Here is a 16,871-nt window from a genome sequence, read left to right as displayed (position 1 = left end):
TTCTATTTATATTAATATTAATAGGTACTATGAAATTTAGCTTTTAATCACATAATTTTACATTGCTCTCAAATTCCTTCATATGTGAAGTATTTTGGATCAGTAAGACTTCAAGTGCCTTGAGGACAAGGAATGAATCCAATACTTCTCCATATCCCCAAAACATCAGAGTATAGGTATAAAGTACCAATTTAAATATCAGCAGACCTGTTTCAAATTTGAAGGAATAAAGAAGAGACTCACCCTCGGAGGTACCTCCCTTTCATCTTTGTCTTCATCACATTCAAATGCCACTTGAGCCCGCTGTTTCCTCTGTTCCTCCCACAATGAAGGATTAAAACTTTCATTATCTGATATGAACGTAACTAGAGAAAAGTAAAAAACAAAAACCTACTATATTTTACTGTAATTTTGAAAAACTACTGCTTGCTGATAATTTATAAGTTATGTTCATTACAATAAGTCTGAGACAGTTAAGGCTCATTAATATCAGAAGTTATAAATCCTAGGGTAATGACTAGGCTGTGACTCTAAGATTTCTTTACAATGTCAATCACATATCTTTTCTTTCCTGAAGCTGGTTTGTCCTTTTTTTACCAGAAGGGTTCGTGAAGAGAATCTACCAATTAAAACACTACAGATATGTAGAGTTTTGTGCAGTGCCCTAAAAAGGTATTATTAATATATAAATCATTTCATCCAAGTTTATTTTTGTACCTTCCTAATTCCAGTAGTTCATTATGCATACAGAAGTGGGGGAAAAGTTTGATAACAGAGTGAGATAAAAGAGAGCGGTAAGAAAGGATTACTTGGTGGCATGAAATTTCATCTCTGCATTAAACATACACCATATAGGTTACACTTACTAAGTAAAGTATTTAAAATATATTTGCTAGGCCGGGCGCGGTGGCTCACGCCTATAATCCTAGCACTCTGGGAGGCCAAGGCGGGTGGATCGCTCAAGGTCAGGAGTTCGAGACCAGCCTGAGCAAGAGCGAGACCCCGTCTCTACTAAAAATAGAAAGAAATTATATGGACAACTAAAATATATATATATATATACAAAAAATTAGCCGGGCATAGTGGCGCATGCCTGTAGTCCCAGCTACTCGGGAGGCTGAGGCAGTAGGATCGCTTAAGCCCAGGAGTTTGAGGTTGCTGTGAGCTAGACTGACGCCACGGCACTCACTCTAGCCCGGGCAACAGAGTGAGACTCTGTCTCAAAAAAAAAAAAAAAATATTTGCTATATCAAAATGTAAAGAACACTGAATTTCAATGTAAACTCAATACATGTATTCTGCTATCAGATAAACAGGTTGAGCATCCCTAATACAAAAATCCAAAATTTGAAATGCTCCAAAATCTAAAACTTTTTGAGCACTGACATGACACTCAAAGGAAATATGCTTACTAGAACACTTTGGGATTTCTGGATTAGTGATGCTCAACTGGTATGTATTCTGCAAATATTCCAAAATCCAAAACACTTCTGGCCCCAAGCATTTCATATAAAGGACACTCATCCTCTAATATTAAAAGTAAAGATTTAACAACTCTTACAATTTTTGGCTTCTTATTACTAGGCATCTAAAAAATATATTAGGATTAAAAAATTAATTCATTCAACTATTACATATCACTTCATAGAAATTATGCAATACAAAATAAAATCACTTTTTCGTCTAATAAAATGATTATCCCTATTCAAAACAAAGAGATTAGAAGCACCCAAAATTAGCTAATAGTAAAACTGAAATTACTGAAAATACCTAAACATGGCCAATTTGAATATTTATGCAAAAATAACATGATACAAAACTTCTAATTATCATTTATATTAAGGTCTTATTTTGGGCTTCTTAATCTTTCTAAATCTCATATCCAAACTAAGGATGTCATGAAATCAAATACTAACAATGGGAATGGAATTTTTTGATTTAGCCTTTCTCTGTTTTCATTACTCAGTTCAAGATTTTTTTCTTATAATTGCTTTTTTGAAATGCTTAACATTTACTTAATGAATTAGACTACTGGTTTTTGTTCAAAACAAATGTGGGATGTGATTAAAATTCCTATTGACATACCTTTGAGGTATCACTGCAAAGGCAAGCATAGCCAACCAGTTTCCAACAAAGTCTCTTTCTAGGATTTATATAACTCCCCCTCCTATCTTAGGCAGTGATTTCAATCAACAGCTGAGCCCAGAGATCCCTAAGAATGTTAGACTATATCAAAGCAATTTCACACGAGAATTTATTCAGAACCCCAAGGTAAAAAATTTGTACCAGGCCTCTCATACTTGTCAACTTCTGGTCACCTACACTTTCTCTTCTTTAGTATACATCTCACACCTCTGAAGATTCAGGACATCAGATAATATCAGTCTCTATCCATTCTACAAGCTACTTGACCTGATCACCATTTTTTTTTTTTTTTTTGGTGAGACGGAGTCTCGCTCTGTCACCTGGACTAGAGTGCCGTGGCATCAGCCTAGCTCACAGCAACCTCGAACTCCTGAGCTCAAGTGATTCTCCTGCCTCAGCCTCTCGAGTAGCCGGGGCTACAGCTGCACACCACCACACCCGGCTAATTTTTCTATTTTTAGTAGAGATGGGGTCTCACTCTTGCTCAGGCTGGTCTCGAACTCCTGACCTCAAGTGATCCTCCCACCTTGGCCTCCCAGAGTGTTAGGATTACAGGTGTGAGCCACCACGCCTGGCCAAGACCTGCCAATATTCTGAATGATGTCAATGTGTGATAACTCTCCCCATAACTCCACAATTTTATAGTTCCTTGATGTCCTCAATCCCAATATCCACCTGCACACCAGCTAAGTGATTCACGACCATGGTGAATTCAAGACTTTGGCTTCCATAAGACTTTTATACCTCTTTGACCACTGTACCTGTCCCTTCAAATCATTCATTTACTTATTATTACTGGCAAACTTTCAGTTCCTTAGCCACCTTTCTTTTTCTCCTTGTAAAACCACTCTAGGTTTTACTTTTTTCTCTACAGAGTCCATGACACATTAATCACTACCATTTCCCTCAAATGCCCTTCCTCCAACTTCCAGAAGCAAATTTCTTTGACTCCACTGTGATAAAAAATACAATAAAAACTCTCTGACTGATATTCCCCTGTTTTCTCAGCTACAAATTTGTTGCATATGGATGCATACTTCCCCCTTTTTCTGCTTAAGACTGATTTCTCTAGCTAGGCTCAAGATCTCTTCCCTACTCTTTCAAATTTATTCATTATCCACCTTTAGATTCTTGAAGGCAATGACTTTTGTAAATATTTAGCTCTAGCACAATGCCTGTCACATAGATGGGATGAAAAATAGAATGAATTCAGTGTGAATAAAAGTTATCTACTTCTCTTAAACTGGTATAAAACCCCAATGCAAGAACATATTTTTTGATTAACCTATTTCTTAGAGACACTGAGATAAAGAGAAAAGCTTTTCTTGCAGTTGACAGAAAATTCACCCGCCTTATTCAGTGTTCTGCTTATCATACCCATAGTGAGATACATTAAGTAACACTTGATCTCTAAGGAGTCTCAGAATATCATAGCTGATACTTGTATTTCAAAGTTTTCCATTAGAAATCCTTCTATTCTAAAACAAATCTCAAAAAATTAGCTGCGGCAAAAGCAAGATTTTGCTACTTTTTTTCTTCCTATCACAAATAAATTTCTTACCTGAACTATGATCTCTTAAGAAGAAACATGAAAGGAATAAACTAAAATGATAAAATGGAAAAAGGAAGCAAGGTAGATTTGAATTATCAAAGTGGAAACAGTAGAGGGAGAGAATAAGGCACGAATACACACCTATGAGTAAGACAGTTTAGAGCAGCAGCAACTTCTTCTGTAAAAGGCTAGATAATAAATATTTTTAAGCTTTGTGAGCCAAGAGGCAGTTAATCATAACAGTTATCTATTTTGGAGGATTGATGGAAAAATGAGAAATTATGGATATAAAATGCTTAGCACCGTGTCTGACTCAAATCAAACTGGCTATTATTCTTACATTGTTATGGCAGGTTCAGCAAACAGCTTTGAAATACTTAAATAGATCAAAATTTTAACTCATTTAACTTCTATTCCAGAACTAGTGATAAACAATTAGAAAACTGTTTCACTTCTCTAGGCTACTTAACGCTTGCTCTTTGCAAGGAGTAAAAGATTTGATTTAATAAGTTATTATTTCACAGGTATATCTGATGACATTTATTTAGGTGTAGCTTTTGAATTAAATTAGATTTGTGAGATGTCATCTAAACCTATTCTCAAAGCTTAATTACAGATCCTCCAACAAATGAAGCTATTTGTTTGACATCCATGTATTTAAATCCATCCCTCACCTCCATATTTAGCAATGTAATAAAATATGTAAATATATTTCCATAGCAAAATATAGTATACTTGATTTTGAAACTGTCAATAGTGATTTTTTTTTTTTTTTTAAAGACATGGAGTCTTGCTGTGTCGCTCAGGCTGATCATAGCTCACTACAGCTTCGAATTTCTGGGCTCAAGCAATTCTCCCACCTCGGCCTCCCAAGTAGCTAGCACTACAGGCACAAACCACAATGCTCTGCTAATTTTTAAAATTTTTTATAGAGACAGGGGTCTCACTATGTTGCCCAGCCTGGTCTTGAACTCCTGGCCTCAAGCAATCCTCCTGTATCAGCCTCCAAAAGTGCCGGGATTACAGGCCTACAGCACTGCACCCAGCCTGTTTTATGCAAATAATAATTTTATGCATTAGAAATTAAGAAGTTAAAAACAGACACACGAAGTCTGCTTTTGCCACTAACAGTGCAGTGTGGAGAATCATAGTCAATACTTGGATGCATCAATACAAGTTTTTTCGTTTGCCTTGTTCACTGGGACTCATGTCTCAATTTCCTGCTTTTCTTTGTCTGTGAAGATGATTTTTGGATAATAGGAAGTACTAAGGGTTGAGCGTCCTATAAATAATATCAGGATCAGCTACATAATATATTCAAATAATTGTTCTTTTATGTGAGAGAACAGAATGCTAATATAGATTGAGTATCCCTTATCCAAAATGTTTGGGATGAGAAGTGGTTAGGATGTTAGATTTTGGAATATTTATATGTACATAATACTGGCTGAGCATCCCTAATCCAAAAATCCAAAATTCTCCAAATGAACATTTCCTTTGAACATTATGTTGGTGCTCAAAAGGTTTCAGATTTTGGAGCATTTCAGATTTTTAGATTAGGGATACTCAACTTTTACTTATTTATGAGGAAAAAATGCAACGAATTCTGAGTTTAGAGAAAAGACTTTAATGTCCTATTACACAGTTTGGCACACTATTTCAGTATAAGCCCATAAAATATTTTAGGCTTTGTAGACCATAAAGTTTCCGTAGCAACTACTCAATTCTTGCCACTGTAACTTGAAAGCAGTCACAGACAAAATGTAAATGAATGAATGTGCCTGTGTTCAAACAGAACTACTATCATCATTTCAAGATAATGAAACTGAAGTTGAAGAACTTATTTAATTTACCTGTGGCATTATTTTATAAATTAAGACCAATGATTAATTTACATTTTTTCCGGTGTTTTTATGTATTAAGAGTTAATTTATAAATAACAAAATCACAGAGATTTTCACTGGTTTCCGAAAGAAGATACATACATAAAAATTATGTACTTTAAGTACAGTATATATAATAAAAGTTATACACATATAGACAAAGTACAACATGTATTAGAAACAATTTGCTCTTTAGTCTAAAATGCTTTCACACCATAATCCAAAAAAAAAAAATTTGTGGCCAGCAGTGAAGGGTATAGTCGTTGTGTTGGGCAAAATATAGAAAAGGACTTAGGAGTAACATTCATAGAGTTCTAGTGATCTAGTGTATAGATCCAACAGTAGTGCTAAGTTTACAACAGAAATGAACAAAATATTTCCTGGTTTAATAGTTCTAATCACATAACACTTAACATGCCTTCCTAACTTTTAGCTAAATGTGATTTTTAATTTAGCAATTTAAAGGAATTATTTAAAGAAATATATTCTATACTTATACCTCTAAATTCAACCGTCTGTACCCCTCAGATGTCCTATTTTTCCATTATTTTGAGAGAACTTTTTTGATCAATTCTCCAGTGTCGCATCAAACTAGTAAAAGTCTTTGAGACTTAAAATTCACTTCACATCTTTGCTTTGATTAGTCAGTATTTGTTTTTAAAAAGAAAAGAGATTCTTTAATTCCTACCATCCTCAGTCCTTGGCTGCTGAGGGAACATGTAGTTAGTAAGCACCATTTTCTGGGTCTCTGAATCAGTTTCTTTTTGAAGAGGTATCAGGGGTTTAGACTAGAGAAAGAAAATAAATGTTTAATTTTCAATAACCATAAAGCAAATACATATTTAGCAATTTCCTCTCAACAAGTACTCACCATTTTTCTATTAATTATCAATGTATAGATTACAAAAACAAATTTAACTATATAACACTTTTAACACTGATTTGAAACCATTAAAAAATCTAAAAAATAAAATTTAGTTTTTAGTATAAAGCAAATTCATACTGTATTACAATTATCACTGAAATATCCATAGTTTTCAAGATTTCATATACTAAGTATATCCACAGTCCAATAATTATTTATTGTCACATTGATTTATTTAATAAAGTTATAAAGTTAGCTTTTCCATTTTATGTTATTTTGTTCTCTTTGGCATTTCCCTTCACAAAGATGCTTCTGGAAAAGTCATTTGGAAGGTTTAGTCTAGTTATCTGTTTATTCCAGTTAGCAGCTGAAAAGAGTGCTTAAACCACCATTAAGTTGTAAACTGCTTCTCTTTCCTTTTGTGTCTTCTGTCTTCATTAATGATACCAACGAGTCACTACTCAGTGGTGGAGCCTACAGGTATTCGGGACCTCATTTTTTTTTAAAGGCTTTTTTTCCTAACTGCTTAACAAATGTCATCAATTTATTTCTTAATATAACTAACTCTATTTGCCAATCTTTTCACCTATAATCCTACCAATAAAGCCTTGGTTGACTCCAATCCTCCCCTCATATGTCATACTACCACTTAATTGTTTGGACGTACTCTTGTGAAAACCTTCTACCTAGTTAATTCCATCCTGTAATCTTACTCCCATTCGAACACTTCTTTTGTACCTCTGCCTTGTTATGCAGTAAACAAACTGCCCTACTGCCCTACATCTCAAACTTCTAAACATTTTCCTTGACTTCCTCAGGTAATGAAAGTGGTAACTCTACTGTTTCCCAAAGCCTCAAATACAGGTGGCTTGTTCTTCCATACTTCATTCCCCCTAGGAGGTGGGGGTAGCACTAACAATGCCGTGAGATCATTACTTCTCTATCTTCAGATTTAAACTTCTGTTCCTTTGAGGCATAGATTCCTTGCTTCTACTTTCATTTCTTTTCCTATTATCCACTGACTTCCTGACTCTTTTACTCCAAATCTTTCCACAGTCAAGGCTATTCAACACATATAAAATGTACACGACATGGTCATACTCTTGGCTTCTTAGTGGATGAGGAATGTGTGGGAAGGAGAAAGTAAGTCCTCTTAGATGGGGATATCAAAATTATCTGGAAGGCTTTTAAAAACTAATCACCCTGAAAATGCTCTAAAATTAACTATCATAATTATTGTACAACTCTGAATACACTAAAAACCACTGAACTCTACACTTTCAAAAGGGTGACTGGTATGGCATGTGAATTATATTTCAATAAAGGTGTTATAAGAAAACTAATCACCTGTTATTTATGAGGCACAAGGACAGAAAAAAGGGTTGAGAACTATTCATCCAGCCTCTCAGTTTCCTGAACACCTAACTTCAGTGATCTTTAATTACAAAAAATATCACCTGTAAATATCCTTCCTCTGAAACCTAAAACCATTCATTCAACAAATATCTACTAAAAGCCTTTTATATTGCAAACAATATGGCAGGCACTGGGTATAGAGGGTGAGCAAAACATGTATCCTTACTGACTTCGTAGAGTTTACAGTATATGAGAGGAACAATATACATCATTGCCATACAGTGTAATTACAGGGTAGACAGGGTATAGGACGTTAAAACAATGTATAGAAGGGGAAATTCACTTATCACAATCTTAAATGATTAGTAAAGCATTCCTGAAAGAAAGGTGAGGAAAAGAAGATAAGCTAGGTAAGAAAGAGATGGAAGAATGTTTCAAGAGAGCAGAAACCATCTGAGGAAATGAGAATGAATGTGTAAGAGGTAGAAATGAAGGCACAGGATGAGAAGGGTCTGGAGGAATATGGTATAAAGAAAAAAAAAATCATGAAAAGGTTTTAAGTAGGTTAACACTAGGATCAGATTAAAGGATCACGAATTGTAATGTGGTTCAGAATGGAATTAGGGTGATAAGGGATTGGAAGTGGTGGCAACACAGGAGACAGAAACCTGTTAGGAAGCTATCTTAATAGTAAAGTCAGCACTGTTCCATAGAACTATAATGTGAGACAAAAATGAGAACCACAGATTATTTGCAATTTTCTAGGAGCCACATTTTTTAAAAGGCCAAAAAGATGAAATTTTGATCATGTATTTAATTTAAACTTACATATTCAAAATATTATAATTTTAACATGTAATCCAAAATAAAAATTATGAATGTGGGCTGGGCACAGTGGCTCAAGCCTATAATCCTTGCACGCTGGGAGGCCAAGGTGGGAGGATTGCTTGAGCTCAGGAGTTTGAGACCAGCCTAAACAAGAGTGAGACACTATCTCTACCAAAAATAGAAAAAATTAGCCAGGTGGGTTGGCACATGCCTGCAGTCCCAGCTACTGGGGAGGCTGAGGCAAGAGGATCACTTGAGCCCAGGAGTTTGAGGTTGCAGTGAGCTATGATCATGCCATTGCACTCTACCTGGGGCGACAAAGTGAGACTCTGTCTTAAAAAAAAAAAAAAAAAAATTCATGAATGTGATAATTTACATTCTGTGCTTGTATTAAGGCTACAGAATCACTGTGCATTTTACACTTATACCACCATCTCAGTTTGGACGAGTCACATGACACTAGTGGCAACTGTGCTAGACAGTGCAGGTCTAAGTGAAAGATGATGGTAGGCAGTATTTAAGGAAGTGGCAGTAGGGATAAATCAAAGCACATAAATATCTCAGATGTTTATGTTAAGATTCAGCAGTGTGTGGCAATCAATTGGACTGAAGTATAGGGAAAAATAGTTAAGGGTTACATTCCCAGGTCTCTGCCTCCATCAAGAACTTTTTATTGAGCTAGGGAACCCAGGCGAAAAAATATCTGGAGCAGACAATGGTACACTCAATTTTACGCTGGTTGAATTTGAGGCTTCTAGGTGGCAATGTTAAAGTAGGCATTGAGCTATCTGAATGTGAAGTTCAAGCATGAGAATAGGGATGAAGATATTGATAGGAATAAAGGGGATGTAGACAGTAATTTTCAGAGAAAGTATCAAGAAACTAAAGTAAAGCCTAAAGCACTACGAAGAACACCAACATATAAGACACTGGCAGAAGAAATACGTCTGAAAAGGAGACTGAGGAGTAGTCAGTCAAAAGGACAACCAGCAGAGTATGGTAACACAGACACCATGCAGCTCTCTCACTCCACTGCTCCCACAATACTCACCAAGACTGTGATTCTTTATCGCTTGGTTGAGTTTATGATAAATACAAACAAACAAACAAACAAACAAAAGACTGCTAGTCCCTTGACCTTTTGACATTCTTCCCATTATTTGCTCCTATCTTTGATTCCCTTTCTGTACCATTACGTATCTCATTTCAACCACTTTGTTGCCAATAACCAAGACCTCCTTGCTGCATTGTCCTTATCTTACACCTGGCTTGAGAAAATTGCAGCTCAGAATCATTCCAATTGTGTGCTTTTTCCATATCACACAACTGAGCAAAACAGTATCACCACAATCTGTGTAGCGACACTAACAGTACTTCAGTTGGGCTCTCAATGTTGCCCAAAAATCATTCTACATTTCCTAAATTGTATTCTGAAGGTATCATCTTTAGTCCTCCACCTTTCACATTCAGACCCAAACTTCCACCAAGAGGGTAAGAATTCCTGTCATAGCTCTTAATTTCATCAGTTTCCAATCCAGTTATCCAACTCCCTTTCATATTCTTAATCTTATTCTTGACACAGCTTCTTTCCAACAACCTGTAAACACACTCTCTAACATTAAAAGATCCCTGCTTACCCTGCTGCTAGCTACCAATTCCTTTTTCTTTCCTTTTTTTTGTTTTTTTGAGGCAGAGTCTCGTTTTGTTGCCCAGGCTAGAGTGACTGCCATGGCATCAGCCTAGCTCACATGAACCTCAAACTCCTGGGCTCAAGTGATCCTCCTGCCTCAGCCTCCCAAGTACCTGGGACTACAGGTGCAAGTCACCATGCCCAGCCTACCAATTTCTTTATGGACCACTTCTTTTCCTTCTCATTTGACCTTAAAAACTAATCAACATTACGTGGCTCCATTCTGTTATCTATTTGTTCCTTAAACTGCTTCAATCTGGCTTTTTTTTTTTTTTTTAAATTAAAAATTCCCATTTGCCAGGAATGGCCTGTCCCTCTCCTGGCACGCAGCTTAAGGCCGGGGAGAACGTGACATCACCACATCAATCAGGCTTTCAATGTGGCTTTTGACATATACCTCTACAATTACTCTAGCTAGTCAATTTAAGTTGGCAAGTTAAATGTAAGTTGCCAAATATAATGGATATTTTCAGATTTCACCTGAACTGACTTCTCAACAGCATTTAATCTACTAACAACTTCTTCCTTCAGGCCACTGTCTTCTCCCTTAACTTGAAATCAACATCGTCTAATTCTCCTTCTACCTCTATTGCTATTCTTTTTAAGCTTATTAATCCACCTGCCACTTAAATATTAGTATTCCTCAGGATTCATCCATCCCTAAAATTTATAAAATTACTTTATATAATCCCTTTTGTGAAACAATAAAAGCTGTGAAACCACTGCCTATAAAAAGTTAAGATAATGGACCGAACACAAGTGTGTATCTCTTCTTATGCCACAATAAAGTCAAGAAATTTTATGAATAAGTAAGAAGAACAAATCTATAATAGTACTGGCAAAAAGGAAATGATGCCTTCAGGAGCAATTCTGAGGTCAGAAATTAAAAGAATAGAGAAATTCATGAGCACAGAAACTACAGCCTAAAACAAAGTCAGGGGGTTCATGGCCACCAGCCTGTTATATATATATATATATATATATACTTGGATTTACCAAAAAGTACTTCTAACTCAACATGCTTAACTGGAACTTGAAATCTTCCCATAAACATATTTCTTTAACTTCTGGTTTCTTTTCTTGGTTATGGTAGCAACATCCACCTAGTCACCCAAGCCAATTCTCTGACATTCATCTTTGCTTTTACTCTTATTTCACATACATGCATTCTTCTATGTTCTACTGATGTCACCTTTTAAATTATTCCTTAAAAATACCTGCTCTTCTCAGGCCCTGTTATCATTACTTTAGTTCAAGGCTACATTTTCCATTGCCCAGAATATGGCCATGTTCTCCAATTCAGTTTCCCTTACCTACCTTCAGGCTTGGTACTAACCTTTGCTAAATCCATCTTTCACAATGCAGCCAAAAAGGTTTTTCTAAAATATCCATATGATCATTCTATTTGCCTGTTATGCTGGTTCCCACAGCCTATATGTATCACAAGAATCACTTCTTATACTCATGGCAGATATAAATAATTGATCATGACTAGAATGACCAAATGCCCAATTTGCCTGGGACAGACACATTTTACACATGTTGTTCTCAAATAATTATCAGTGGAGCCCCTTTCACTCCCTAAAAGTGTCCTATTCAGGGACAATAAATTACACAGCCACCTTAGTCACAATTTTCCACTGAGCTTGAATTTCATCTCAGAATCTTCAACACAATTTTCAGGAAGCCACTCATAATTGATCAGAGTAGACATGCAAGATTAAAAAAAAAATCTTATTTGTCATCCTTAAAATATAATACAAATTCCTTTGCATAGCATACAGGATCCTCCATGAACTGGTCTGTCTCCCTCTGTGGCCCGGATTTCCTACCTCTTCCATCTCACAGGTTATGGGCTAGTCACAACAACAGGCTTGTAGAGTCTAGAAATATACTAAGCTGCTTCATTCCTAAATGCTCATGATATTCCTTCTAACCGGAAAACTGTTCCCCTTTATTTAAATTCCATTCCTCTTTGAGAGGTAATTAAGGCACTGCAGGCATTTCCTCCTCTGGGAAACCTGCCTTTACATCCCTCAGTTATCCTCCTCATTTCTGATCCCGAAGCCTAGTCCTATTAAGACTTTTACCACGGTATATTAAAATGACTTTCTAAATACCGTTATTTGTCCCAACTTAGACCCCCTGGCACAAAGCAATTGTTCAAAATATGGTTCTTGATAATCACAAAGTGAAAGAAGAAATAAATTAATAAATAATCGTTGCTCGTGCCTTCAAGAGCTCATGAAAATTATGTAATTGTATCTACTGTTCTATATGGGTAAAGCAATTTATTTTCGTAATTCATAATCAAACTTGTCTGCATGCCTTCTCCCCTACACTTTGTTCTTTTACAGCAAAATTATTGCTTCACACAGTAAGGGAGATTTTTTTTTAGCTAAGTCTGCTTTACTAAATATTTTATCAAACTCAGACAAACAAAGACCCCCACCATACAATTTTTGCTTTAAAACAATTAAGTGGAGAGTTAGGAGAGAAAGAGAGAACACTACAAATACGAAGAATTTATAATAGGTACTTGACAATTCACTAAAATGAATCATCCGGCATAATTTGCTGGTATTAATTTATCCACAAAAGTGTTACTGTACTAACAAAGTTAGTCTGAGAGTCCATTAAGATCAGGGACTATGGCTCATTCATACTGTAGTTAATAACTGGCGTAAGACAGGGCCCAGAAAATGTTTTCTGAATCTATTTGCAAAAGTTCAAATAAAGTTTCAAACTTAAAATAGTCAATTAAGAGAAATCAGTTCCACATATAACAGATACAGTAATCACTTGTGCTAAAGTTCTAATAAAAGCAAATGTACCAATTTAATATTTTCTTTCCGAATTTGCAAAACAGGTAAATACTACAGTCCGATTCATAACCATGAATTGACATCAAATAAAGGCTTTTAGGATGGTAAGAAAGGGGCCCCAGTTCAAAAGTTTGGAGAATTGTGAAATACAGATAAGTAGATTTCTTTATTGTAGCAGTATCTCAGGGTCATTAATATAATCCAAAAGAGGGATATAATATAGTTTCCCAAGCAAATTTGGCTGTGGAATTTATGACTATCATGAGACCAACGTATATAAACCTGGGAAAATATAGCTCTGGGTAAATTATTATAAGGTTTTGCTAAACATCAAATAGTAAACATTGATCTCTTTTAAAAGATCAGAAAATTATATACGCCCTTTAGTTCAAAAAATTTACCAGGAACCCCTGGATACTGTTGGTGGGAATGTAAATTAGTATACCCATTATGGAAAACAATAGGGAGGTTCCTCAAAACATTAAAAATAGAACAACCATATGATCTAGCAATCTCACTACTAGATATATAACCAAAGGAAATGAAATCAGTGAATGAAGAGATATCTGTACTCTCATGTTCATTGCAGCAGAATTCACAATAGCCAATATATGGAATCTATCTAAGTGTCCACCAATGGATAAATGAATAAAGACACACACACACACACACACACACACACACGAATACCACTCAGTCTTAAAAAAGGAAATTTTGTCATTTGCAACAACACGGATGGATAAACCTGGAGGGACACTATGTTAAGTGAAATAAGCAGAAACAGAAAGACAAATATTGCATGATCTCACTTATATGTGGAATCTAAAAAAGGCAAACTCATAGAAACAGAGTTAAATGGTGGCTAACAGGAGCTGGTAAGGACAGGGCAGGAAGGGGTGTGGATTGGGACGTTTTGGTCAAAGAGTACAAAATTTCAGTTAAACGGAATAAATTTAAGAGATTTATTGTACAATATAGTGACTATAATTATTAACAATGTATTATATTTCTGAAATTGCTGAGAGAGTAGATTTTAAGTGTTCTTGCCACAAAAAATGACAAGTACATATGATAATGTTACTTAGGGAGTATGAGTCTGATTTCTTAATCTCTACTTTTATGGATTTAGAAGAAATCAGCCAAGTCCAACAGGATCATTTATGAATCTACACCTAGTTTATAAAAATTATGTTTCTAAATATTTTAGACAATTTTCTTTATACACATATATTAATAATACATTTTTACATGTGTACCAGTGTATAACTGCTCTTAAATAACCCTACGTAAATCAGGGTGCATAATTATATAACACAATTGGAATTCTAGTGATTTATAAAATCAGAATGCCCACCTGATTATCTGAGAGCCACATAGCTGTCAATTGCTGTAGCTTTGTAAAGCTAAAGGGCAAATTCTTTAATCTGTAGGAAAAAAAACAAAAAAATTAAACTTTAAAAGGAGAATTAAATCTAATGGTCTTCTGAACAATGCTATATAACTGCATATGGAAATAGGATAAAAAGGAGAGAAAAGCCCAATATAGGTCTTTTTATAAAAACATAAGGCAAAATATTACCTAATTTTATAAGAATTAATTTTAAAAATATAATTCTTTGGCTGGATGCGGTGGCTGACGCCTGTAATCCTAGCACTCTGGGAGGCTGAGGCAGGAGGATCACTTGAGCTCAGGAGTTTGAGGTTGCAGTGAGCTATGATGCCACTGCACTCTAACCGGGGCGACAGAGCACAACTCTTGTCTCCACGAAAAAAAAAAAAAAAAAAAAAAAATTAATATATACATATAATTTTTGAATGGAATCAGGTTAGCTGGTAAAAAAAATGAATAATCTAATAAACTAAAAAAAAATCTGTTAAAAAATAACAGTTAACTATCTCTGCCTTAGAGAAAAGACAAGGACACATTAAGCAATGTCTTATAAAGTTGTATTATTTATTGGTGTTTTATTTGTATTTAGAGTGAACAAACTATTATAAGAAGCAACTCTTAGTGATAGTTTGTTATACTATTCTATAGCTGTGAGCCAGCATTTGCATAATCAAGATTATTCTAATACAATAATGAGTAAAAACAAGTACAGTTGTCCCTCAGTATCTGTGGATACCAAAATCCACAGATGCTCAAGTCCCTAATATAAAATAGCACAGTATTTGCATATAACCTATGCATACCCTCCTGTGTACTTGAAATCCTCTCTAGATTACTTATAATATCTATTAATAGTATAATTTACATAAGTGTTACGTAAATAGTTGTTATGCTGTATTGTTTAGGGAACAATGACAGGAAAAACATCTGCACGTGTTCAATACCGATACAATTTTTTTCCAAATATTTTTAATCCACAGATGTGGACATTATGGATATAGAGGGGTCAACTGTAATATAAATACTCATCAGAATGCTAAATTAAAATAGTACCCTATTTAAAATAATATATACATCAGCCTTGCTATCTTATGCCTAGTCTTCTGTATCAATCTTTCAAGGCAATTTCTGACAACCTAGTGCTCTAGTTTGGGGGTAGGAAATAGAGGCCAAAAGAGGGATTTAATAAGAAAGCAGTGGTCCTTTTTAAATAAAATGGAGGTTAGAATATCATAACTAGTAAAATAATTGAGTTTAAGTTAAAACTTTACAAGCTATATGAGTCACCTCAAATCTGAGTCTTAAATTTCTCCCACATAAAATGGGAATACTTATTGTACTATTTCATGGGGCCGTTTTGAAGACTTCATATGATATTATGAAAGCAAGATGTACAAATGCTGTTTTATCATCATTAATATCTTTACCTCTGGAAAAAGCATGGACATTCTGTTTTTAACTAAAACATCATTTCAACTTAGCAACCCTAGTCATCAATTTGCTTTGAACCTTGGTTTTGTTGCCCAAGCTATGTGAGTGAGCACATAACCATACCTCTGCCCAAGAAAATATAAGCCAAAGATTAGACTGAAAAGCTGCTTTTAACAGCAGTATTCAAGAAGATCTGACTTTAGGAATAAGAAATGGGATGGAACTGGAAACCATTCTCCTAAGTATCGCAAGAATGGAAAAACAAACGCCACATGTACTCACTATTAAATTGGAATTAACCGATCAGCACTCATGAACACATACAGAAGTAAAACTCAGGTGGAAGGGAGGAGAAGGGCATGGGTGAAATCACACCTAACAGGTACAATGTACACTATCTGGGTGATATAGACACACTTATAATTTTGACTCAAGTTGTACAAAAGCAATCCATGTAACCAAAACATTTGTACCCCTGTAATATTCTGAAATAAAAAAAGAAATGCTACCAGAAGGAGAGAATAAAGGTTGTACAGCCAAATCAATCCAAAATGAACAGTAACAACCACTGTATGATAAATTAACATCAGATAAAATTAGATCATCCTATTTAAAAAAAAAACATATACACAGTCAGTCCTCACTTAACATTGTCAATAGGTTCTTGAAAACTGTCATTTTCTGTGAAACAATGTATAATGAAACCAATTATTTTTCTCATCAATGTTATAAGGAAACAACATTAATCAAGAATCTGTGGCGGGGCGCGGTGGCTCATGCCTGTAATCCTAGCATTTTGGGAGGCCGAGGTAGGCGGATTGTTCGAGCTCAGGAGTTTGAGACCAGCCTGAGCAAGAGCGAGACCCCATCTCTACTAAAAATAGAAAGAAATTATCTGGACAACTA

General features: G+C 35.2%; 1 protein-coding gene across 4 annotated transcripts in view; it reads right to left on the bottom strand.

The window, feature by feature from the left end:
• ERBIN (erbb2 interacting protein) overlaps positions 1-16,871 on the bottom strand; it is a 119,256-nt gene that overhangs the window by 31,655 nt on the left and 70,730 nt on the right. For all 4 annotated transcript variants that reach the window (XM_069491912.1, XM_069491913.1, XM_069491914.1 and 1 more), the window contains exons 14-16: positions 14,499-14,568; positions 6,269-6,368; positions 244-365 (exon numbers count right to left, since the gene is read on the bottom strand). In XM_069491912.1, coding sequence (XP_069348013.1) covers positions 244-365; positions 6,269-6,368; positions 14,499-14,568 — 292 coding nt within the window. The remainder of the gene's footprint in view (positions 1-243; positions 366-6,268; positions 6,369-14,498; positions 14,569-16,871) is intronic.

The sequence above is a fragment of the Eulemur rufifrons genome, chromosome 17 (genome assembly GCF_041146395.1).
Source record: "Eulemur rufifrons isolate Redbay chromosome 17, OSU_ERuf_1, whole genome shotgun sequence".
In the NCBI taxonomy this organism is placed as follows: Eukaryota; Metazoa; Chordata; class Mammalia; order Primates; family Lemuridae; genus Eulemur; species Eulemur rufifrons.
This window is presented reverse-complemented; position numbering and strand designations above follow the sequence as displayed.